Raw genomic sequence first — 23,325 nt, 5'->3', positions numbered from 1 at the left:
TGTACATAGTCAGCAGAAGAATGAGAGAACAAAATGAGGCTTTATAGATGTCCTATGAAATGAGCTGTTTTTACAACAATGTTTTTTATGGGTTGCAGACTGATTTGCAGTCCTCACTCAGGACCAACTCCCAAAATTTAGTGGGGCATCTTTTGTGTTGGCTTCAGACCCATGGATTTTTGTTTTTAAATGGGTATTAGATATGCTAAAATAGATATTCTGAATCCAAGTCACTATGAATGAGCGCGGATGAATGTAACCATGTCATGGTACGTTAAATTTGGGCCCTACAATTTTAATACATTTATCAGAATTTTCTTAAAATGCCTATGAACTTTGTCCGTTTAAACACGTATAATATATCAGTACTGCTAATATCAAGCAAACAATGTATATTATGAAATATCAAAGAATCAATTATGCTACCAGACTGTTTTAGACCTTAAACTCCGATTGTGAAAGTTTCTGTTACTACTTATATGATCTCTAGGAAACAAAATACAGCTGACCAGTACTGACTGTGCTGCAGCCTATTTTCTTTCTTAATTACAAAAGAAAAAAAAGGCAGGCTAGAAAACTTGCGGGAGCAGGGGGAGAAATTGCATGTCCAGCTTGAGAGCTAGAACTAAGAGCTGGGCTCTGCCCATGGCTCCACAGGTGCAGGGAGAGGGAAATGAGGATACAGAATACAAACAGTGAGGCCTGATTCACCATGCCCTGTACCTTGTGCAGCTGCACACACCAGTGTAACGTGGCTGTAAAATGCCACCACTTCAGAATGGCAGTGTTTCAGGCTCACTTTGCCCTGGTGCAAAAGACTATGCAAGGTGCAGGGCAATCAGGGCCGGCGCAACCCATTAGGCGACCGAGGTGGTCGCCTAGGGCGCTAACATTTGGGCCCCAGTAAGTGCAATGCAGGGTAAAGATGGTTTCCTAGCATAGCACAGTAAGAGATGCAGGCATTATGCTGTGGGTGATGCAAATCCATTAGAAAGGGAATAGTTGAAAGGAAAAGAGGGCCTTGCTTCCCAGTGCAGCAACCGGCATGGAATTTGGAGGGAGGTGCACAGATTGCAGGAGGAAAAATGTTTGGGGGAGGCACTCTAGAAAGCCAGTCTGGAGGCACATGATTTGAATGCTAGCCTAGCTGCAGTTGGAGCACCTCAGTAAATAGTTCTTCTTATAAAGAGCCAGGTTAGATTTACAAGCACACAGTCCTCTTATGTTATCACCCAGCATGCGGTACCTGAGACACCCAGGACTCCACTAGGGGCATATGAAGCCATGCCTAACCATCTAAATGCCTGCAAAACAGCAGACAAGTTGCTCCTGAGACAAACTAAAGTAACAATTGTCCTGCTCGTATCTGGCTGGCTTCACATGTCATTGTGCTCTGAGCTGGGAGGATTTGTGTTGCAATGACCCCGTAGCTAGGTATGTGCTGGTTGCACAGACACTTTGGCATGTTGCCAAGATGTGGCCCTGTGTGTGTGATGTGTGCATTCCTTCTACTTATCAGTAAATGTAGAAATAGTAGCAGGTTTTAATCAACTAAGATATCATTAATTAATGAAAGACATTCTCCCTTATATCTGATCTGTAGATCTTGCAGCTAATGGTTGGGGAATGAGGGGGGAGGGTAAAGAATAAACACATTTAATAATCAGCAAAAACGCATGTGAATACTGTGCAACACTTAAAGCGGGGAGGTGGTAAATAGCCAAACCATGTTTCTGGCCATTAATTATAATTCACTAGTCTAAATACCATGTCCAAGGAAAGACAGGTAATAGGCAAAGAGCTATATATCTTGAACCTCTTGTGTAATGATAGTTGTTCTTGTGTCTTGCAGATCTGTGAAACTGTAGTGACCTTGTTTTGTGTACTGTACCTTTAAATTTCTAAAGAACTCTTGCCTGTGAGCAGAGATGGCTGCCATTTTGTTCTTGATATTGCTGCAGTGTGTACAGAAGATAACATCACACTGTGCTTTCTCTTGTTCCTCCCCCGTTGCTTCAATCTACAGTTGATTTAAACCACAAAAAGTTCTTAAGAGCCTATAGTATCCTTCATGCCTTGCTAGAACTTAATTACAAATTAAACTTGCCATCCCATGTATTTCTGTAAAGAAATGACAATTTATTAGAGGCTGATGATGAAAACAACATTTGAAATCTGACAAAAACTTTCCTTGAAGTGGAATGTCATGGCCACTCTTGCATCATTAGTCCTTTACAGAGGTATCTGCAGGAAGGCCTTGTTAATACTGTGCTGTCCAAATGCTATGTTGGAAAATTACCAGTAGCAGCATTTAAAAAGAACAGGCAACTCCCTTACTCAGCTCTCTGGAGGAGTAGGGCTGAGCTGTAAGTCACCACCTTTATCCCCCTCCTTCAGAAGAGGCTGACACTAGGTCTGGAGGCCTCTCCCAAATCCTGAAAGGGTATTTGAGAGGTAGGGGAAACATGTTAATACTACAGCGATGGGGGCAGAAGCACATGTTGTATCTCCTATAGAAGATACCCTGAAGGAGGCAGCATCTTTTGCCAGGTAGCCCATCACTCTGTAAGTGTGGGCCAAAACTCCGCCTCCTTCCACTGAGCCAGGTGGAAGGTACAGGTGGCTGGATTCCTCTAAAGCAGGGGATCTCAAACAGGGAGTTGTGAGGGTGGGGTTGTGAGCTGTCAGCCTCCATCTCAAACCCTGCATTGCCTCCAGCATTTATAATTGTGTTACATATATTTTAAAGTGTTTTTAAGTTATAAGGGGGGGTCGCACTCAGAGGCTTGGTATGTGAAAGAGGTCACCAGTACAAAAGTTTGAGAACCATTGCTCTAAAGGCACCAAAGGTAACAGGATTGGTGTGAAAGTGGAGCTTATTCTGGAGGAATGGGGAGAAGTCCCTTTAGGAGATCTGTTTTATGGGGTTTGGACCACTCTACTGATGACCTGGGTTTTAGAGGACATTCTAAAGGATATAATCTCCTCCGTAGTTTCCAAAGGGTTCACAATTCTAAATCTTCATTGTACTCAGCTCTCACTAGAAAAAGGGGGCCATGTTGTCAGAACTAAGAGGAACAAAAACATATTTGATTTGAAACTATTTTATCAGAGCGAGAATATAGGACAGTTTTGTAAAACATTGGCATGTTAAGGAGATGAAATGCTGAGCGTTAAGTCAGAGGTTTAAATACTCGAGTCAGAATCTTCCACTATGCACAGAGGTATACACTGTGTGAAGCTAAGAAAGCTTTAAAAAAATTGTTGGAGGGTTTCTATTATACCACTAAGCCTAGCTGACTTGGTATTGGAAAAATAGAGGCTTGTACCTATAGGAGACTCTTCAACAAAGCTCTCCCTACCTTCAATGCCATAGCGCACGGGTATTCTAGAAATGTGCAGAGGGGGTTGCAGGAGAACAGCATTATGATGGTTTCAGAGTAGCAGCCGTGTTAGTCTGTATCCGCAAAAAGAATAACAGGAGTACTTATTATGGTAACATTATGATGAGGTGAGCAATGAAGGGGAATGGGGCTGGAGTGTGTTGGAGGGAGAGCATAGCTACATGTAGCACCCCCATCCACCCGGTGTCCTCCTTTAGGGCCCTATGAAATCCGTTTTATTATTGTGGATTTTCAGATTTATTATTTTCTGATTTGTTTCCATTTTTAAAAATAATAATTTCATCTTTGTTTTTTTAAATCAAAATTGCTTGATACACTGACAACAATTAAGTAGCCTTACTATAAATGCATAAAAATGTACAGAATTGGATTTCAATGGGAAAAACTGATTTTACAAAAAATAAAAAATCCTACAATTTAAATAAAACATTCTGCAGATATACTGTATATGGTAAAAGTAGCATATCTTAAATCACTTTTTAAAGTAGCCCTCGGTAATATGACCAAACTGACATTGCTGAACAGTAACACAAGAAATCCACAGAAGTAAGAGCCTCTTACAGTGTCCCTTTAACTGAATTAATATTTGAATAATTAAAACATAAAAAAATTACTAAACATAAAATAATTCATCCTTCCAGCAGTCATTGCTGCCATTTTAAATTAAACTCAGTACTTTCAAGCTTCCTATATTCTGAAGGAATGCTTAAATTAATTTCAAATTTGATTAAATACATTTCAAACTATCAGATCAAGAGTTTATTTCTGAGCAGCATTATACACTGACAAACTTAAATGCCATTTTTGCCATCTCTGGCAGACATCTCCATTGTGATACATTATGTTAGATTTTTAGTGTTTTCCTCAGAAAGTGATTCCCTCGTGTCTGTAAGTAGATTTTAATATTTACTAAAGCTTCTCTCAGTGTCTACAAGAGAGGACAAGGAAGAAGATGTAAGGTAGGGCAACCTCTATTACTTTAGGTACTCGTCCCTTCATAACTTTCCAGTAAATAGAAAGATCCAGTAGATCTGGGATGGGCTCATTCTGAGTGCTGTGCAGAAACACCAGCCGTTGTTCACACAGTTCTAGTGAGGGGTGAGCAGTTCTGATCAGATTGTTGTTGCATAACTGGAGTCTGCCTGGGATGAAACAAATGGATCAGTTGATACATGTCTTTTGCTGAATGGACATCCCAATGTTTGGAGAATTTGATAAAAGTAAGTTGATATTCTTCATGCAGATTGTCCAGGGTATTTCTCTTCTCTCTTAGAGAAAAGTCATCCAAGAGTCTGTCCAAGAGTTTCTTCACCAAACCCACAGGTTTTGGCTGTTCCAGAAATCTAGTAAGACCCCAGGTCTTCCATAATATTGAAATCTGAGATGGCTGTAGGGTGGTGGGTACCCTCAAAGATGGTCAGAGCTGTTATCAGTTTGGGGCAAGCTTCAGATATGAAAGTTGTATTAAGTTTCAGTAAGTCTGATTTTTCCTGATTGCTAAGTAATGTCAAAGAGTTTGTCACAGCCTGTGGTGAATACTTCTCTTTTTCAGAAAATTCCTGGTAGAGATCAGTGTGCTCTGCATGATATTTTACTACCTGAAACCAGCTATTCCATCTTGTATGTACTGCTTCAGGGGGGACCTTTGTGGTGTGCACATCTTCTAAGAAAAGCAACCCATCTTCGCTTTCTGGCTGGCTTTTTGAACAAGGCAGATTTCATCCAAGTAACAAAAGATGCCACATCGCTAAAGAAGTGAAAATGCTGCCATGTTTCACCTATCAGATTGATTATGTGACATAGACATGTCACATGCACGGCTGGGTATGACACATTTCAGTGCTTCTCTGTATGCTTTGCTGCAGTATGCTGCATTGTCAGTTCCGACTGCCCAAACATCATTGAGGCTGAGCTAGTTCCTATCACTGACTCCAGAACAGTCTGTAAGAATGTGGAACGGTTGCCGTTCTTCATGAATATGACATCAGTCAAATAGCACTGATCTTCAACTCCTGACTATAATATATAGTCTATTGCCATCATTTTTCTACTTGTTTGTTACGGGATGATTTCATTAAACAAACTTAAAATTCAGTAATGGAAGAAAAATCCAGCTTCAAAATCACTATAGTATCATTTCATGTTAAAAGGGTTTTTTTTATATTGTACAGGCATCATATTACAGGTGCACTGCAATACACAATGAAATGTCCTAATGCATATTAAATATGAAATGTTTGATAAAATTATTAACAAGCATTTTATAGAATAGCTCTAAAATCCCAATGTGGTGCTTTTTGTGTGTGTTAAGGCTATTTTAAGGGGTTACAGCAGCTTAAATGTTTTTCTTAAAGTATCTGTACTTTAAATAGTATAAATGGTTATTCTTTTCTAAGTACAACAAATGTTTTTCTAAAGGTCAATGCACACGTTATAAAAAAGCATCTACTTATGGATCCCATTATAGTAAAAGAAAAAAAAATTACCTTTAACAATAGCACAGTGTAGTCTTGGATATCTGTTGTCTTGTCGATCATCATTGAAATCTTTTTCCCATGGATTTTGCCAGCACTGCCACCATGTGCTCCTGATAAACATGCAGCAGGTGAATCTGCTATAGAGTTGCTTCATTTTCAGGCAATGCTCCCCCCCCCCCCCCACCTGCAGTGTTTTAAGAGGAAAAGTCGAAGCTTCTTCATTTTTTCCAATGGGATATCAGCCTTAGCACAGACCGCAAAAAAATCTTCTACAAACTCACATCTGGCATCTGCAGATTTCATACTGTCTGCAATTGTTCTCTGTAGAGAGTGAGAACCTTGATGATTCTTGTCATATGTGGCATGATTCTTCAGATGGGTTTTTGACATTAGATGATGATTGCAGGTATCTTTTCGGATCCAGTCTATTTTTATGATGACAGCACTTGCAGAACATCATACCGCCTGATTCATAGAAGTCATTAGGGAACTGACTAGCTCTTAACTTTGGTGTCAGCATGTTGTTTCTTAGTTTTTTGGATGAGCATTTTCCAGTTGTAAAATGCCTTTTAGACATGCTTAAATTGTGTACTGAACATGGAGGGGTGTGGGAACCGCACTAGTAGTAGCAGGCTGAGTCCCTAAACAATGGTCAGTTAATTTACAGTGGCGAAGAAGGGCGAAAATGCATATATATGCATTCTTGTTCTGTGTGTGTACATGTGTCTTTGACACTTCCCACACAGTACAAAATTCACGCACGTAGGTTTCAAGTATGCTATTTCAAGCTTCATTTTCTGTTGTTGAATGACTTTATTTTTTTTGTATAGCATGGATTTTTTTTTTTTTACAGTGCTGGATTTCACGTTGTTTTGATTCTGTGATTCTGTCCAAGTTCTCGTTAACGCAGTTTCATAGGTTCCTTACAATCTCCTTACAGGTTTTGATGGACAGCCCTGGGTTTTTCTGGATCCTGCCACCCACTTGGCAGGGTGTAACTTCTTTTTCTTCCCATAAAAATGTATTTTGTGGTGTTTCCACCCCTCTTGCTCCCTCCTGGCAGGGTCACCAGCGCAGCTTGGGAGGAAAATTCTAATCACAGGGTAACCCCCACTTACTTGCCAGATAGTTGGAGACTTCCAAAAAATAATACAGACATATACAATATATTTAGCACAGTAATTATATTAACCAGGAAATAAATATTACATAAGGTAAAACACTATTCTTAGGGTCACTGGTGCCCATGCTGATAATACCATGAATTTCCCCAGTGACCTGATATAGCAAATGCAATTAGTGTCCTGTTGGTATGTGTACTTTGTAGGGGCCCTTGATGACCGGTGACCACGCTATCTTCTGTGCAGAAGTTAGCAATGTGGCTGACTGCGTTCAGTACAACCCAAAAGACTCTCAAGTGGGATAAGGTGGTAAGTGCCTATGCAGATTTAATAGGCCGCAGGTAATAAAATCCCCAAACTCTTTCCTGCTGGCTTGAGGACACAGTTGAGGGAATAAGGGGTCTCCCAAACAATCTCCCTAACTAGCTAACTGACACTCACAACTCGGCAATGGATCCTCAGGTTCAGAGATGGCTCTGAACTCCTCAATCACTGCAGAGGGGCTGATGATCTCTGCTGGCAGGCATCCTATTCATGCAGGAATCAGGTTGCTTCTGGTGCCAGGATTTCCCCTCACCACACAGGGGTACAGGACTCAAGGTGCAGATTACACAACTATACTAAAATCCAAACTAGTCTCCCACCCCAGCACTCAGACACACTCACAGCAGGTGGCAGCCCTGAACTAGCAGCCAGAGGAGCAGTGATGCCATGTAGTGACTGATTTCACCTGGGGAGCTCAGCCTGGCTGGGGGTAGTTTTCCCAACAAAGCTCTACATTGTGGGAGTGGGAAGCTCAGGACCTCTGCCTTGCAGTGGGATGGTGCAGTAGGGGCATCTGCCCAGTGGGGAGGGAGGTCTTGGGGCTTCAGCCCAGCGGGGCGCACCTGCCAGGGCTTGGGGCTTCAGCAGGAGCGGGGCTTCAGCCCCGAACCCCGTCAGGCACCTCCCACAACCACAACCCCGGCCCTTGGCAAGTATGCCCCGGCTCTCGAATTTCTGAAGATTGTCATATGTGGCTCGGGGGGGCCAATAAATTTGGCCACCCCTTGATTAGACTGTGGATGTTCCCCAGACTCACAACATGTGTCAGTAACAAACATGTAGCAAAACCTCATAACTTCATATACTATGATGATACACACATTTCAACAGGACAATAATGGTCAACTGATTATGACTAAGATTAAGATTTTGTCACGTTTAATAGGGATTCTGCACTGTAAAACAATTCAGGCACTTCAACCTTTTAGCTTATTGGAAAGCCAGGAGTTAAGGAATGATGATGGTATTGGTGCTGGAAAGGGGTAAATAAGGTGCCCTATTAATCCAGTTTCACTCTTACCAAGGGTTTAGTGATGGAAGAGTCAGGGGCAGGATGGGATTAAGGCAATCTGGGGCCCTATGAACAGCACAATATGGGGCACTCTGTGGCTTAGTCCTCATGCTGTGATCACACCTCTTTAGTGTGGCGACGGCAGAAGGCCCTTCTCCCTGCCCAGAGAAGCAGAGGAAGGAGCATGGTGCCTATTTTTCCCAAGGAGTAGCAGCAGGAGTCTCTCAGTTTGGGAGAGAAGGGAGGTGTTGGTGGGACACCCCATCCAGATGGGGGCCGTTTGCCCCTTTTGGAGCTAGTGTTCCAGGCTATCTGAAGACCCAGGCAGTTGTCACTGCGACAGTCATGCTCAGGTCAGGTTTCAAGCTTTACTTTGTGAGAACTGGAAACTTACTTTTGTTGATGAAAACTGAGATTCTGACATTATCACATGACTCCAGGAACTGGGGCCCAGAGCACAGACCAGTAGAGCCTGTTCTTTACTCATACCCGGCAAGAGGCTCTGACACCCAAGACTGTGCTGTTGTACATACTCATGGAATGGGAAAAGTTGTCATGGCTCCATCACTGAGGCCCTGATCCTGCAACTTGAGCTGCATGGGGAAACCCTCGCATATAGCACTTCAACAGGGCTCTGCATGGGTGTAGGGTAGGGGTCCATCTAGATGGAACAGATTTCAGGATTAGGGGGCTTAAAAGTCTTAGGGAAGGGAGGCTTGCATATATCACAGCTATGATTTTTCTTGCCTCATTTTTGCCACATGACCAGTCCCAATTCAGAATGTGCATTCCAAAGTGATCTGTATGTTTTCACCCACATTGAGACAGTGCACATATGCCAGTGTTTGCGTGCGCACACGGACAGACACACAAGCATCTGCAAAATTTATCCAAGTTGGCCCAAAGTTATATTAAACATTTGCTTGTTTCCCTGGAACTGATGAACTCAAGCACTGGACTACTAATCAATGTTTTTGATTTCTTTTTGAAAGATTTTCTCAGCTTTAACTGTGAGAGAGACAGCTCTTTTGTCCAACGTGGGTTATTTTCAATAATTAAGAAGGATAACAATAAACTTACTAGCAGAGTTCTTTCCTGATAGCATAAATATTATTTGTTTTAAGGTTTTCCGCATTGTAAAAGTATTTTAATGGTTCTCATTAGAAATATAACACCGATCATTTTTTGAGAAGTAGGAGAAACAGGCTTTTAGCCTACTGGAAAATTCTAAAATATTTTAAGTATAAATTATTTACCTTAAAGTTCACTCTGTGAATTTTTCTTGCCACGGTAGCTAACTACTTATCAGGTTATCACAGCAATGTGCAGGACAATGTACCCATCCCTTTCAGCATTTTGACGGATGAGCCTTCCTAACTGGAATATGTTGTCTGTAACTTTGCAATTGCAATACTGTTTCTGTGTTTGGGACTTTGAATGATTTTTTTTTTTTTTAGCTAATGGTCTGTTTTTATGGAAACCTTTCAGAGATTTTGAAAATCATCCTCCATAAAGTTTCTTGATCATATTTTATGGCATCTGCAATTTATAGAGGTAATCTTGTATCTGATACTTACGACATGTAGGAATAATTTCCTATGATGGTTAATCTCAGTTCTATATCTTTTCAAAATATTAAAATATCTTTATACCAGAGCTTGTAAAAAGGTAACTCTTACAGCCGATCTTCAGCTCCAATTGCTCCTGCAGGAGAAGTCATAATGATGAATTTGTGACATAATTTCTATGGCAACGTTCTATGATTTCATAAATGCAGGATGATGATTATAGTGCAGGTTCAAGGTGAAGCTGAATTATGATGGGAAAAAGTCCCTATTCAAATGCAAATGTTTCAGTAATAGTAGATGGGATATCAGAAATTACTGGCAATTTATTATATTTGTGATTAAGCTTCTCATTAAATTTTCTCCAGTGTGAAAGTAACTCTTTACACGAGGAGAAGCAAAGAAATGGCAGAAAAGAGAGCTTAAAACAAAATAAAACAAAACAACCCTCTCGAGTCATGAGAATAAAATTGGTTTAGTAATAATAATACATTAATTGACTAATATAATTAATAACAATGCTCTGTACTTCTACAGCTCCTCCATCCACGAATCTTAAATTGCATCACAGACCTTAATTCATGAAGCTGCACAACAGCCTCTGAGGTAAATCACATTGTTAGCCTCATTTTACAGATGGGGAAGGGGTGGAAATAAGGTATAGAGGTTAAGTGATTTGCTCAAAGTCACACAATGAGTTAGTGCTGTACAGTCAGGGGACACAGCGTGGTGGTGAGGGGATCATGCTGTATGGTTGCAGGGACACGAGGGCAGAGCTGAGGAGATGGTGCTGTGAGGACAGTTATAAGGGGGTGGTGCTGTAAGGCTGTGCGGACGTGAGGGCAGAGCTGAGGGGATGGTGCTATGAGGACATGGAGATGCGAGAGCAGAACTGAAAGGACAGTGCTATAGGGCCATGGGGCCGCGAGGGCAGAGCTGAGGGGATGGTCCTGTAAAAGACCGTGTGAGGATGCAAGGGAAGAACTGAGGGGACGGTGCCGTAGGGCCATGGGGATGTGAGGGCAGAGGTGAGGAGATGGTGCTGTGAGGACAGTTATGAGGGGATGGTGCTATAAGGCCATGGGGATGAGAGGCCAGAGCTGAGGAGATGGTGCTGTGAGGACAGTTATGAGGGGATGGTGCTGTAAGGCCATGGGGACGTGAGGGCAGAGCTGAGGGGATGGTCCTGTAAGACCGTGTGGGGACGTGAGGGAAGAACTGAGGGGACGGTGCCATAGGGCCATGGGGATGAGAGGACAGTTATGAAGGGATGGTGCTGTAAGGCCATGGGGACGTGAGGGCAGAGCTGAGGGGATGGTGCTATAAGGCCATGGGGACGTGAGGGCAGAGCTGAGGGGATGGTGCTGTAAGGCCATGGAGATGTGAGGGTAGAGCTGAGGGGATGGTGCTGTAAGGCCATGGGGACGTGAGGGCAAAGCTGAGGGGATGGTGCTGTAAGGCTGTGCGGACGTGAGGGCAGAGCTGAGGGGATGGTGCTATGAGGACATGGAGATGCGAGAGCAGAACTGAAAGGACAGTGCTATAGGGCCATGGGGCCGCGAGGGCAGAGCTGAGGGGATGGTCCTGTAAAAGACCGTGTGAGGATGCAAGGGAAGAACTGAGGGGACGGTGCCGTAGGGCCATGGGGATGTGAGGGCAGAGGTGAGGAGATGGTGCTGTGAGGACAGTTATGAGGGGATGGTGCTATAAGGCCATGGGGATGAGAGGCCAGAGCTGAGGAGATGGTGCTGTGAGGACAGTTATGAGGGGATGGTGCTGTAAGGCCATGGGGACGTGAGGGCAGAGCTGAGGGGATGGTGCTGTAAGGCCATGGAGATGTGAGGGTAGAGCTGAGGGGATGGTGCTGTAAGGCCATGGGGACATGAGGGCAGAGCTGAGGGGATGGTCCTGTAAGACCGTGTGGGGACGCGAGGGAAGAACTGAGGGGACGGTGCCATAGGGCCATGGGGATGAGAGGCCAGAGCTGAGGAGATGGTGCTGTAGGACTGTGGGGATGCGAGGGCAGAGGTGAGAGAGGATGGTACCCTGGGGATGCCAGGACTGTGCCGAGGCCATTCTTTGGGCTGGATGGTGGAAGGTCAGCGTATGGGGGACACAGACAGAGCCTACGGCCACTGCCTTTGGAATCCAGCCCCTAGATTGGAGGAAGGTGTCTGGCAACCACCTGAGGAGGCGCTTGGCGTCATAACGTGGGGGCGGGGCCATTGTTCCTTCTTCCACCTCAGGCACAAGGTCGCGCGCAAGGGTTGCGCTGCCCGCACTCAAGATGGCGCCCGGGGCCTCATCATGTGGTGCCGTGGCGGGAGGCTGAGGCGCGCAGGCGCCGGGTAGCGCGATTGTGACGCCGCCCCGCCCCGCCCCGCCAGGCGCTGAGCTCGGCCCCTGCACTGGAGCTGGGTGCAGCTTCGTCGGGTCCCGGCTCGAGCTTTCCTCCCTTCCCAGCAGGCGGGACGATGAGGCTGCTGGCTGCCGGGATCCTGCTGCTGGGCTGCTCGGCTTCCCTCTGCGCCGCCTTCTACCTGCCCGGCTTGGCCCCCGTCAGCTTCTGCGAGCCCGACAAGGCGAGCGAGAGCTGCCAGGTGAGAGCGGCCCGCGGGGAGCCCTGGCTGGGCCGGGGCCTGGGCTCAGCGCTCCTGGGGGCGGGCACCGCTTGTCGGGGGACGCTGGGGAGCCCTGGGTGGGGGCTCCTGGTTTGATGCCCTGCGAAGGGCTGGGAGGAAGGGGGCTTGTAGGGCGGCCCTCGGCTGCGTGCGGAGTAGGGCCCATAGAGGTATGGGGGGGGGGTGTTGTAGGGGGCGCCTAGTTGGGTACGGAGCAGGGTCCTGTGTGGATGGGATGGGAGGATTTGTAGGGGGCCTCCTGGTGACTATAGAGTAGGGCCCTGTGCCTGGGGTATGTGTGGGTGGGTGGGAGGGTTGTAGGGGATACCTAGCTGGGTATGGAGCAGGGCCCATATGGGTATGTGTATGGGGAGGTGATGACCCTTTCTCAGTGGTCAAACTTAGGGATCCTTGGGGCAGTCCCTTCATGGGGCAGCAAGTGGCTCTGGTGGGAGGAGAGAGCCCCACCCGTTTCACATCCAGTTCTCTCTTTCCTGTGGTGGGGTTTAGGACAGGGATACATCCCATGGCTTTTAGCATCTCTGGTGCAGATAAGATGTTGAACCTGCCTGTCAACCCTGGCCAGGTGCTAGGCGAGAGCAAGCTGCTTCTCAGAGGAACAGTGGATCTGTCATACAATACAGCTTTTCTTTGAATAGCGTATTGTACATAGAAAACCATGAGGGCTAAATTAGTTATCATGGAAAAATATCTTGAAGTTAGTGTGGATAGTTCTCTGAAAACATCTAATCATTGTGCAGCAGCAGTCAAAAACAGATAAGAATGTTATGAACCATTAGGGGAGGGCTAGCTAATAGGACAGAAAATATTATAAGGACATTTTATAAATCCATGATATGCCCACACTTTGAACACTGCATGCAGTTCTGGTCACCCCATCTCAAAAAAAGATGTATTAAAATTGGAAAAGGTACAGAGAAAGGCAAGAAAAGAGATTGAGCATGTAACAGCTTCCATAGGAGGAGAAATTAGAAAGACTGGGACTGTTCATCTTAGATGACTAAGGGGGAATAGGATAGAAGTCTATAAAATCATGAATGATGTAGAGAAAGTGAATAAGGAAGTGTTATTTATCCCTTCATGGAACAGAAGAACCAGGCGTCACCCACTGAAATGTATAGGCAGCAGGTTTAAAACAAAAGAAAGGAAGTACTTGTTTACACAACACACAGTCAATTCGGGGAACTCATTGCCAAGTTATGGTGTGAAGGCCAAAAGTATAACTAGGTTCAAAATGAATTAGATAAATTCATAGCTATTACCCAAGATGATCAGGGATGCACACCATGCTCTAAGCCTCAAACTGCTAGAAGCTGGGACTGGGCCGCAAGGGATGGATCACTTGATAATTGCCCTGTACTGTTCATTCCCTTTTAAGCCTCTAACTGGGGAAGACAGGATAGTGGCTAGATGGACCATTGGTCTGATTCAGTATCACTGTTCTTATGTTCTTAGTGTATCTGGTGCAAACTGTAACTCTGAAAGCATTTCCAAATTAAAAGTTACAAAGCAAAGTTTCTGGGAACATTTTAAAACTACCGTAGGTGTTATCCACACATTTGTGTGCATGATACTTTTTTTTTAAAAATGTTTCTAACCATTTGTTAGGTGCCCAGAAATCCTTTTGCTTCAAACTTGTCACCTATGGAAACTTGGCAGAGGGGCAAGACTGCTTGTGCATTATGACGTTGTATCTTATTGCCATTGAGCCCTTCAAACAGCACGCTGGTTTCTGCTGTCATTAGAGACCATTGGTTCTGAAAAATTATCAGTTTCTTTTGTGATGTGGTGCCATAAAAATGTGAGAACTTCCTGCTCAGTTCTGCAAAGTGGGCAGTCTACCTGTGTAGGTGTGTGTCTACTAGAAAACCTGATACCTGTCTTTCAGTCAGTGGTGCAGCTGTGCTGTGGTAGCAGCCTGGTAAGTGCTAATGTAGTTAGAGCTAGAGCGCTTTTAACCAATGTTTTAAAAACCTGAGTTTTGTCTGCACTGATGTTTACACAAGTGACTAGTGCTAGCTACTATTGTGGTACTACTGGAAAACAGGTGCAAAGATTTTTAGTCTAGTCAAGGTCTTTAATGTGAGTCTTCCTAGCACTGCACACACAATGTAAAGATAAAAAATGAGCCTTTCTAAACTTGGAATGGGTTTAACTAGTTTAAGATACTTCTCACATGGGTGAAAGTCCTGTTGCCTTTTCTTGTATTACAGTGTATGTTACTTATATACTTTTTCATTCTTTTAGTCAAAAATTGAGCTATTTGTGAATAGACTGGACTCAGTAGAATCAGTTCTACCTTATGAATATGATGCGTAAGTACATTACAGTACAATTCTAGAGTGTTTGAAAGCATGTTTTCTAGCCTCACCTTTATTTTTATATAAACTAAAGTAATATGATTTATAACTTGATACATATACATACAGTTTGAAAGAACTGTCAGACACTTGCTAGCTGGAGAAGTAAGCCTGCTACTCAGATAGGTATGGAAGATGACAATTGGTGGAGTTATAGGGGTTCACTAGCTATGTCCTGCTAAGTAATTCAACCCCTACACTATTTGGAAAGCGGGGAAGTTTTACGGTTTTCTATTGGGGTTTTGTCCCTGGGTCTTACTATAAAGTGGGGGTGAATTTCAAATTTATCAGCTATCTGCTGTAAGACTAGAGCTTTCTGTCTCTCTTCTCCCAGTGCCTCCTGGTTACTATGAAGAGGAAGGAGGTCTTCATTATCTGTTACGCCCCCAACCTCTGTTTTTTAGTTTTTTGGGGGGATTTTTTTGGTCCTTTTTTGTGAAGAATGTTACTGCCTGCCTTTGCTGTTGCTTGTAGCTTTGCCAAGTAGAAGTGTGAAATTTGTGTGATTCTTAAATTTTACTGCTGAACACACTGGGGAATAACAAGTGATACTCCTGTAAACTTTACTCTGCTCTTCCTTGGAAAAGCAATGAATAGCTGCAGAGATACTGGAGGCTTGCTCAGTAAAACAACATTACAAGTGTTGCATTAAATGCTGCAGAAATTGATAGCTTAGGCCCACACACTGAGATCATGAATAGTTATATTTCCCTACCTTCAGGTGTTTCAAGTAAAGGGGGACTTCTGGACAGGTGAATGGATCTCTTTTGCATACTGGTATAAAAGCCATCAGATTTGTCCCTCAGAAAATACACTTGCCATGTTAATTATTTTCTATCTTTAAGGAATCTTTTTATTTATCTATTTTTTTTTAAAATCGTTCTTCATTTGGCATTATGTCATGCCAATAGCGTTTTGTATGATTTTCTTACTTCTTTTAGTCTGGAACTTATCTTACTTCAGTTGCTGTCTGAAAACGGCACTTTTACTATCTTACAGTATTTATTTTAAACAATATTGCTGGAACTATGGAGTGCGTTGGTGACTGATTAAAAAAGTTACTTTTTGCAGTGAATTGTACCTAATCTGTCTCCATTTGGAGTCAGACTTTCAATGGTATTTTAAGCATTGTTGGTTTAAAAAAAAAAAACCATGAAAACTCCTGTATCAAAGCTATAGCTTAACAAATTAATTTATTTTGTAACTGTAAATTTCAGCCTAAAATGTATTCACATTAAAGACTCTAATTTTTTTCAGTTTTGACTTCTGTCAAGATGAGATAGAAAAAAGGCCTTCGGAAAATCTTGGACAAATCCTGTTTGGAGAAAGAATAGCATCATCACCATATAAGGTTATTCTAGCCATCCAAAGTGATTGTGGTTACACTTGATAGTTGCAGTCTTAACACACTTAAAAAAAAATCTCTCCTTCAATAATATTCAGATGATAGAAAGCAAGGAGATAACAACTATGGATTTTGTACTGTCACTATAAAGCAGTATCTTGGTCATTGTTAACTTAGTGCATGGGAATTGAGAATTCCATCCTAACCTGCTAATGCTTTTTCCAAGAGTATTTAATGGTATATTTTACAGAGATTATTCAAGTACGCATATGTGCAAAATTTTGGGTAACATAGAATGGAAGTTAGTTTGGTCCTCAGTATAGTTACCTTTGCACACACAATTTGGTAGAGCTATTGGTGTGATGTGGCAATATAAAAATAGCCCACAAGAATACTTGTGAGCAATAACTTGCACTCACTCTTAGGGCTTGTATAACCTAGGAATTTTAATTGTGTTGTAACATGTGTTAACTAACACAGCTATAAATTCTAACCACACTGTAAAACCAGATTAGAAATATAAATGTGTGAAAACACTTCCTTAATGGAAAAGTGTGCTTCAGCAGGAAATGTCCACCATGCTGCTGCAATTTGCCAGCATTGCCTCATAGTTTGTCATGCTCTATAGCAGCTGAAATTAAAACATACTATACAAAAGGGGCATTGTTGGTAACGAGTAATTTCATGATGCACCGTGCTAAGTAAAGCTAATGTGATTGTTCTCTTTACTGGTGCAATACTTTATCAATTTGCAAGCGGATTATTTTTAAAAACCTTATGGTTAACATTTAAAATAGTTGTTTACTTGGATTATTCTAATTGCAGAGATTTATGTGCTTTTTGGAATGTACAGATGAAATATTTTGCATAAATTGTACATAAGCATTGGTTCTCAAACTGAGTTGAAACTGCTGATATGAAACCAACATTGGCTTCAAGAATTCTTTTTAGTGGGATAGGCTAGGATCTAGATGAAAAATAAACTTTGATTGAAAAATAATGGCTTTTTAAAAAGGTACTTTGGGAACAAAATTTTAAAATTGCTCTTTTTGTATGTTTTGGTAACAGTTTACATTTAACAAACCGGAAACATGCAAGGTAGCTTGTACAAAATCATATGACCCAGAAAAAAGTGATGACAAAAATAAACTGGCTTTTTTGAAGAAAGGAATGCAATTGAATTATCAACATCACTGGTGAGTTCAGACATCCTGTTTTGAACTATGAACAGCTAAATGAAAATTAACATAATGTAATGAGTTGTTCTGAGAGGTGACACTTTTATCTTTCTTCTATCCAGTAATTGTCCTGTAATATATTATTCTTTGAGACCAAACTAAAACCCTGTTGTTTTTATTTGCATATGAAATGTAACTTAAAAATAACGGAATAATTAGATAACATTTCTTACTAAGGAGTTGCCTGTTTAAAATTTCTTTACCTAGGATTATTGATAATATGCCTGTAACGTGGTGTTATCAAGTGGAAGATGAACACAAATACTGTAATCCGGGATTTCCAATAGGATGTTTTATTACTACAGATGGCAGAGTTAAAGATGCTTGCATTATTGATGTAAGTGGTGAGAGCTTATTTCTTTAATATGGCCAGATATGGGGCTAGCTACAAAGCTGTGGTGTTGGGGTCATGTCCTTGTTAGTCTTTGTCATGGGTTTTTGTTTTTAATAAATAACTGTGTGCTTACAGAGTGTAAAACAGGCTTGATATACAAAACACAAATATAGTTAAATAAGATCTACAGTATGTGCATCGACAAAGGTAAGCACACCAATATGTAATCAAACGTTCCTATTTTTTATACATTGTGTGGTTGTGCTGCAGTTGGTAGTAAACACTATAGTTAAGTATCGGGTGTAGCCGGGTTAGTCTGTATTTACAGAAACAACAAGGAGTCCGGTGGCACCTTAAAGACTAACAGATTTATTTGGGCATAAGCTTTCGTGGGTTTTTAGAAGTGAGGTTTTTTACCCACGAAAGCTTATGCCCAAATAAATCTGTTAGTCTTTAAGGTGCCACCGGACTCCTTGTTGTTAATATAGTTAAGGGTGCAAAATTGCTTCATACATAACTTCCTGGTGTAGCCTGGGTTTAAACTTTCTGAAATACATTTTGGGATGAAACTTCATGTTTAGGCTCCGGCCGAGGGGAATTTTTAATAGCTTGGGCAAAGTCCTGTGCAGATTTTCAAGTTCTGTAAGGGTGGAAAAACATTCTCTCTGCCACCTCCCTAACTCAGAAACAGTAGTGTGTTGAAACCTGAGCCTAGATCCTGCTCCATGCAGGCAAATCCCTGCATCCATGCAGAACCCCACTGACGTTAATGGGGCTTGTGCTGCATGCAGCTTATTGCAAGATATCACTAGGAATGAAACCTTCCAGCAAACGCCAAGAAATGGGTACTGATGTGTTTGACAAATGTGTAATCCTCAAAAATGGCAGTTAAATATATGTAGTTTATTCACAGTTGTGGAAATACTTGTCAAACACTGCTTTGATGGAGAAAATAATTGTTAGCAGCAAGTGTGTTTAGTACTCCTGGTGGAATTAGTGCCAAAAAATATTCTGTGCACAATATTTTAAAATTCTGCAAAAATCTGGGAATTTATTTAAACTACCATACAATGGATGGAGAATGGGAGTGGGAAGCGTTGGAGGAAATCCCCAAACCCCCTTTGTCTAATAATAATAATGTAGCTAGGTTTAAGCCTTTATTTCTAGTTATTAGTTAACAAATATATGCAGCAATATACTCAGTGTTACATCATAGGCAACTGAAGAGTAAGTGAGGGCTGGGGTATCAAACCCAGAGTTTATATTGGCTACTGACTAGCTCCAGAAAGGTTAGTAGTAAACAGTTCATGGAGTACATTTTGACAGAAAAAATTTTCAGTCCAAAAATTTAGACCAGTTCTAATCCCTAAAGTACCATAAGCATTTATAAGGCCGCATTGTGAAAAACAATGTCTCCTTTACACCACTCTGGCAGGGTAAAGGAGCTTTAAAACTTTTACACCTGTTTTATGCTTCTGAGGAGATTCATTAACACCAATGGAAACAACTAAGCAGGCAGGCTGCTACATTATTACTCCTGGGGGAATTTTGTGCTCCCCCCCCCCCCCCAAATTCTGCAACAAAAAATTAAAATTAAAAATTCTGTGCACAATATTTTGAAATTCTGCATATTTTATTTGTCAAAATAACACAATATAATCACACCAGTTTCAATTATTTTTGGTAATTTATTTCAAAATATCTGTCAACAAGTATTTCTGTAACAATTCATAGAAAAGATTCAGAAAATGTGTTTTGACAAATAGATGCCTTAGTAGGCATATTAATACAGAACCCTGAGCAATAATTCATTTAAACTACAATACAAAACTGTATTTCCTGCACCCCTCAGAAGCAGTGCAAAGGATTGGTGGAGTCAGGGGTAGCTGAGGAAGAGGGAAGTAATTACTCTGAAGGAGCCTGGGTTTGAACTTGGAGGGTTATTGGGTATGGGTGGGGAACAGTGGGGTGTTTTTTGTGGGGTGGGAAGGGACTGTAGGGAGCTTTCTCCATGCAGACTGTGGCTGACCCCCCTAGCCTTTTCCATTCAGTCAGGCACATCTGCCCTGTCCTCATGTGTCCCTGCACCACCCCCACCCCCAATCCCCATGTGTCTCTGTTCCCCCTACTCAGCCACTCCCCTGTTCCTATGTAGTCCTGCATCCCCTCCCTGTGTCCCCATGTGTCTGTGCCCCCACTCAGCCACCCTCCTTCCCGTTGTAGTGCTGCACCCTCTTCCCCTCTGCTCATGTGGCCCTGCACCTCCTTCCCACCTGTGGTCCTGTGCCTCCAATCGCATTCAGCTCCTGCCTCAGTATGTCCTCCCCCACTAGCCCTTAATGAGCCCCTGTCTGATCCCCCAGCAGCCCAATGCTGTCTGTCCCCCTCATAGTTCTTCTCTCCTGACCGGGCCCGCTGCGAAGAAGGCTCTGCATGCTCTTTCTCGTCCCTAGCTGTCTGGGAGCTGCTGCTCTGTTCTAGCGCCACAGCACCCTTTGGTCGCCAAAAGGCAGAACTGCAGCAACATTCTAGCAGACGCTTTTTTCTGCACAAAAAACTAAAAATACGTGTGGCTCATTAATTATGCGCAGTTGTGCAGAATTCCCCCAGGAGTACATTACGCTCTGCCTGAGGGGACAAAGCCTGCCTCACACCTACCTCCAAACATCCTAAAGCCCTGCCCCTCCATGCTGGGCATGTCACAATACCGAGCTAGAGGGACAGTGTCTGTGTGTCTCTCTCTCTCTCTCTCTCTCTCTCTCTCTCATTGCTTGCATGCATACACGCCCAGCCCTGTCCCCCCGGCAGTGATTGACGTGTCCCCCGGATGCATGCACAGTACCCCCCACTCCGCACTGATTTATGTCTATGCCGGCTGCTGGGGAGAGGCGAGAGACCGCTCTTGCGGCTTCCCTTTGCTTCCCCTCAGAAGTCACTTTTCTCCAGGGAAGCAAAGCAATCTGCGGGTGACATGAATTCTGTGCCCGCGCAGTGGCGTAGAATTCCTCCAGGGTAGTGTAGGGGAATATTGTAAACTTAATATCATAGTAATGGTGTTATGATACCAAGGTTCATACACGAATACATTAATGGGACAATATTTTATGGATTAAATTTGTACAGTAATAGATCTAACAATTGGCTGGTAAATGCATATTGACTGAATCAAAGACAGCAAGCTGAAAACTCCAAAGCTTAAACTTCTCTGGGTTTTGATACACAGGTACCAAATGATTTTCCCAGAGAGAACAGTATGTAGTACAAGCCTATTCATAAAATGTACATGTTTGGATAAAGCACTAGCTGTGCTGTACAGTGCTTCTGCAGCAGTGGATATCCTAGCCTGGTAATGTGTCTGTGTATAGATGAATGGATTAAATATATTTATATGCCATTGTGCCAGAGAAGTAACTGCCATTGTGACCAGAAGCAACTGGGCAAGGAAAAACGCAGTAGTTATGCATATAAGTTTAAATTGCAAAGGTGGTAAAATGCTATGCATCTTTCCAGTATCTTTTAAAAACACACTAAAATACATATTCCATCCTACCTAAATTCAGAAGCAATTATTGCTGCTTTTTTTAAAAAATATATATATATTTTAAAGAGGGATAATACAACATGCCGACAGGGCTACTGCATATCCCCCATGCTTGCTGCAGCTATTTAATTTTTCAGTGCCTCCAAAACCCTTAACTTAGAATATTTAAACTGCACAAAATGCCAAAGAAAACAAACTAGTGACTAAATACATAAGTTACTGGAGAGAATTGTAGCAAAAAGCTAGCACTATGCCAATAATGATAAATCTTGATCTTGGGGAGGGAAAAGACTCCAGAGTTACTGGATCTTAGAGGATCAGATATCTCAACACTAGGACTCCCCAGTGTTACCTTTGTTGGAATCCTGAAGAATACTGATCTGAGTGCTTTCAGAACAAGGACAGATTAATCTATGCAGCAAAGCATGAGGGGAAGAGGGCATTTTTACCTGAAAATTCAGGTAATGTTTCTGGGTGCAAGGCACATTACTCAGAATAATTGAAATGCTGGGGAAAGGGGTTAGAGTGAGATGGAAGTGTTTTCTGAAGGCCTTTTGAAACAGGCTAACTGTTAGTTTCGCGAACACTTTCTGGGACAAGCTATTAGCAAACAAATCTCTTTTGGGAAAAAATGTGGGATGGAAGCAGAAAGGAAAGTTCAATCAGACTTAGTTATGTTAGGCTTTGTCTACATAGTAAACTTCATTGTTGTCATTTATCACCATTGCAGCTCCAGGAGCAATAGAATAGAGGACTCGGTATGTTTTTTTAAAAAAGTAGCTGCATTGTTATTACCAGTGTCTAACTATGGCTACAAAATTAGGTGTTTTGATATGCACTGCGGCTTCCATCATTGCTATTGCCAGTGGAAATGCACCCGTAGTGATTGGTCAGAACGTTTGCTAGTGTAAATTTAACATCACCTCTGAATTGGTCATCTGTGGGAATTGAATAATAGATCTAAAATATTTTGGTAATTTAAATTACAATACAATGGATGGAGAATGGGAGTGGGGAGCATTGGAGGAAATCACCAACCCCCTTTTGTCTAATAGTAATGTAGCTAGTATTGACCCTTTACTTCTAGTTATTAGTCAACAAATATATGCAGCCATATGCTCAGTGTTACATCATAGGCAACTGAAGAGCAAGTGAGGGCTGGGGACTCAAACTCACAATTTATACTGGCTACTGATCATCTCCAGAAAGGTCAGTAGTAAACAGTTCATGGAGCACATTTTGATAGGAAATTTTTTCAGTCCAAAAATTTAGACCAGTTCTAATCACTAACGCATTTAGTCACTAAGCATTTATAAGGCTATACTGTCCTTTACAATAAGGCTCCCTTACATCACTCTAGCGGAGTAAAGGAGCCTTAACATTTTTACAACTGTTTTATACTCCTGGGGGAATTCACTAAGAACAATTAACTAAGCAGGCAGGCTATTTTGCTCTGTCTGAGGGAAAAGAGCCTGCCCCACGCTTACTTCTTCAGAAACAGCCCAAAGCCCTGCCCCTCCACGCCGTGCGTGCCACAGTAGTGAATGAGAGGGACAGAGTGTCTGTCTGTCTGTCTCTCTGTCTCTCTCTCTCTCTCTCTCACATGCATGACTACACCCCTCCCCGCCCGGCGGTGATTTATGTCTCTATTGGCTGCTCTGGGTGCCCAAACCAACCTGCCTGCATTACTGGGCAGAGGGCGCATGACCGCTTTTGCGGCTTCCCTTTGCTTTCCTGTCAGAAGTCATTTTTCTGCGGGGAAGCAAAATCTGCAGGGGCCATGAATTCTGCACAAGCGCAGTGATGCAGAATTCCCCAAGGAGTAATAGACTATTCAGCTGAAGAACCACATGTGTTAGGTTAGAGATAGTACTCACATGTCTATGCTCTAGCCCAGTGGTCCCCAAACTTTTGAGGGTCACGGCCCCCGCCCTGTCTGCATCCCACCATTGCTGGGAGCAG

At 42.6% G+C, this 23,325-nt stretch overlaps 1 protein-coding gene and 1 long non-coding RNA gene across 2 annotated transcripts in view; both read left to right on the top strand.

The window, feature by feature from the left end:
• The window catches only part of LOC135973548 (uncharacterized), a 31,016-nt gene extending 20,502 nt beyond the window's left edge, over nucleotides 1-10,514 (top strand). Inside the window, exon 4 of the long non-coding RNA XR_010590445.1 lies at nucleotides 10,441-10,514. This is a non-coding gene — a long non-coding RNA (uncharacterized LOC135973548). The remainder of the gene's footprint in view (nucleotides 1-10,440) is intronic.
• Nucleotides 10,515-12,172: 1,658 nt separating this feature from the next.
• LOC101934701 (transmembrane 9 superfamily member 2-like) overlaps nucleotides 12,173-23,325 on the top strand; it is a 41,743-nt gene continuing 30,590 nt past the window's right edge. The window contains exons 1-5 of the mRNA XM_008179007.4: nucleotides 12,173-12,503; nucleotides 14,793-14,860; nucleotides 16,163-16,256; nucleotides 17,319-17,446; nucleotides 17,696-17,825. Coding sequence (XP_008177229.1) covers nucleotides 12,378-12,503; nucleotides 14,793-14,860; nucleotides 16,163-16,256; nucleotides 17,319-17,446; nucleotides 17,696-17,825 — 546 coding nt within the window. The 5' untranslated portion in view covers nucleotides 12,173-12,377. The remainder of the gene's footprint in view (nucleotides 12,504-14,792; nucleotides 14,861-16,162; nucleotides 16,257-17,318; nucleotides 17,447-17,695; nucleotides 17,826-23,325) is intronic.

The sequence above is a fragment of the Chrysemys picta genome, chromosome 9 (assembly GCF_011386835.1).
Source record: "Chrysemys picta bellii isolate R12L10 chromosome 9, ASM1138683v2, whole genome shotgun sequence".
NCBI classification, from domain to species: domain Eukaryota; kingdom Metazoa; phylum Chordata; order Testudines; family Emydidae; genus Chrysemys; species Chrysemys picta.
The sequence above is the reverse complement of the archived record's forward strand: the minus strand, read 5'-3'. Positions and strand labels throughout refer to the sequence as shown.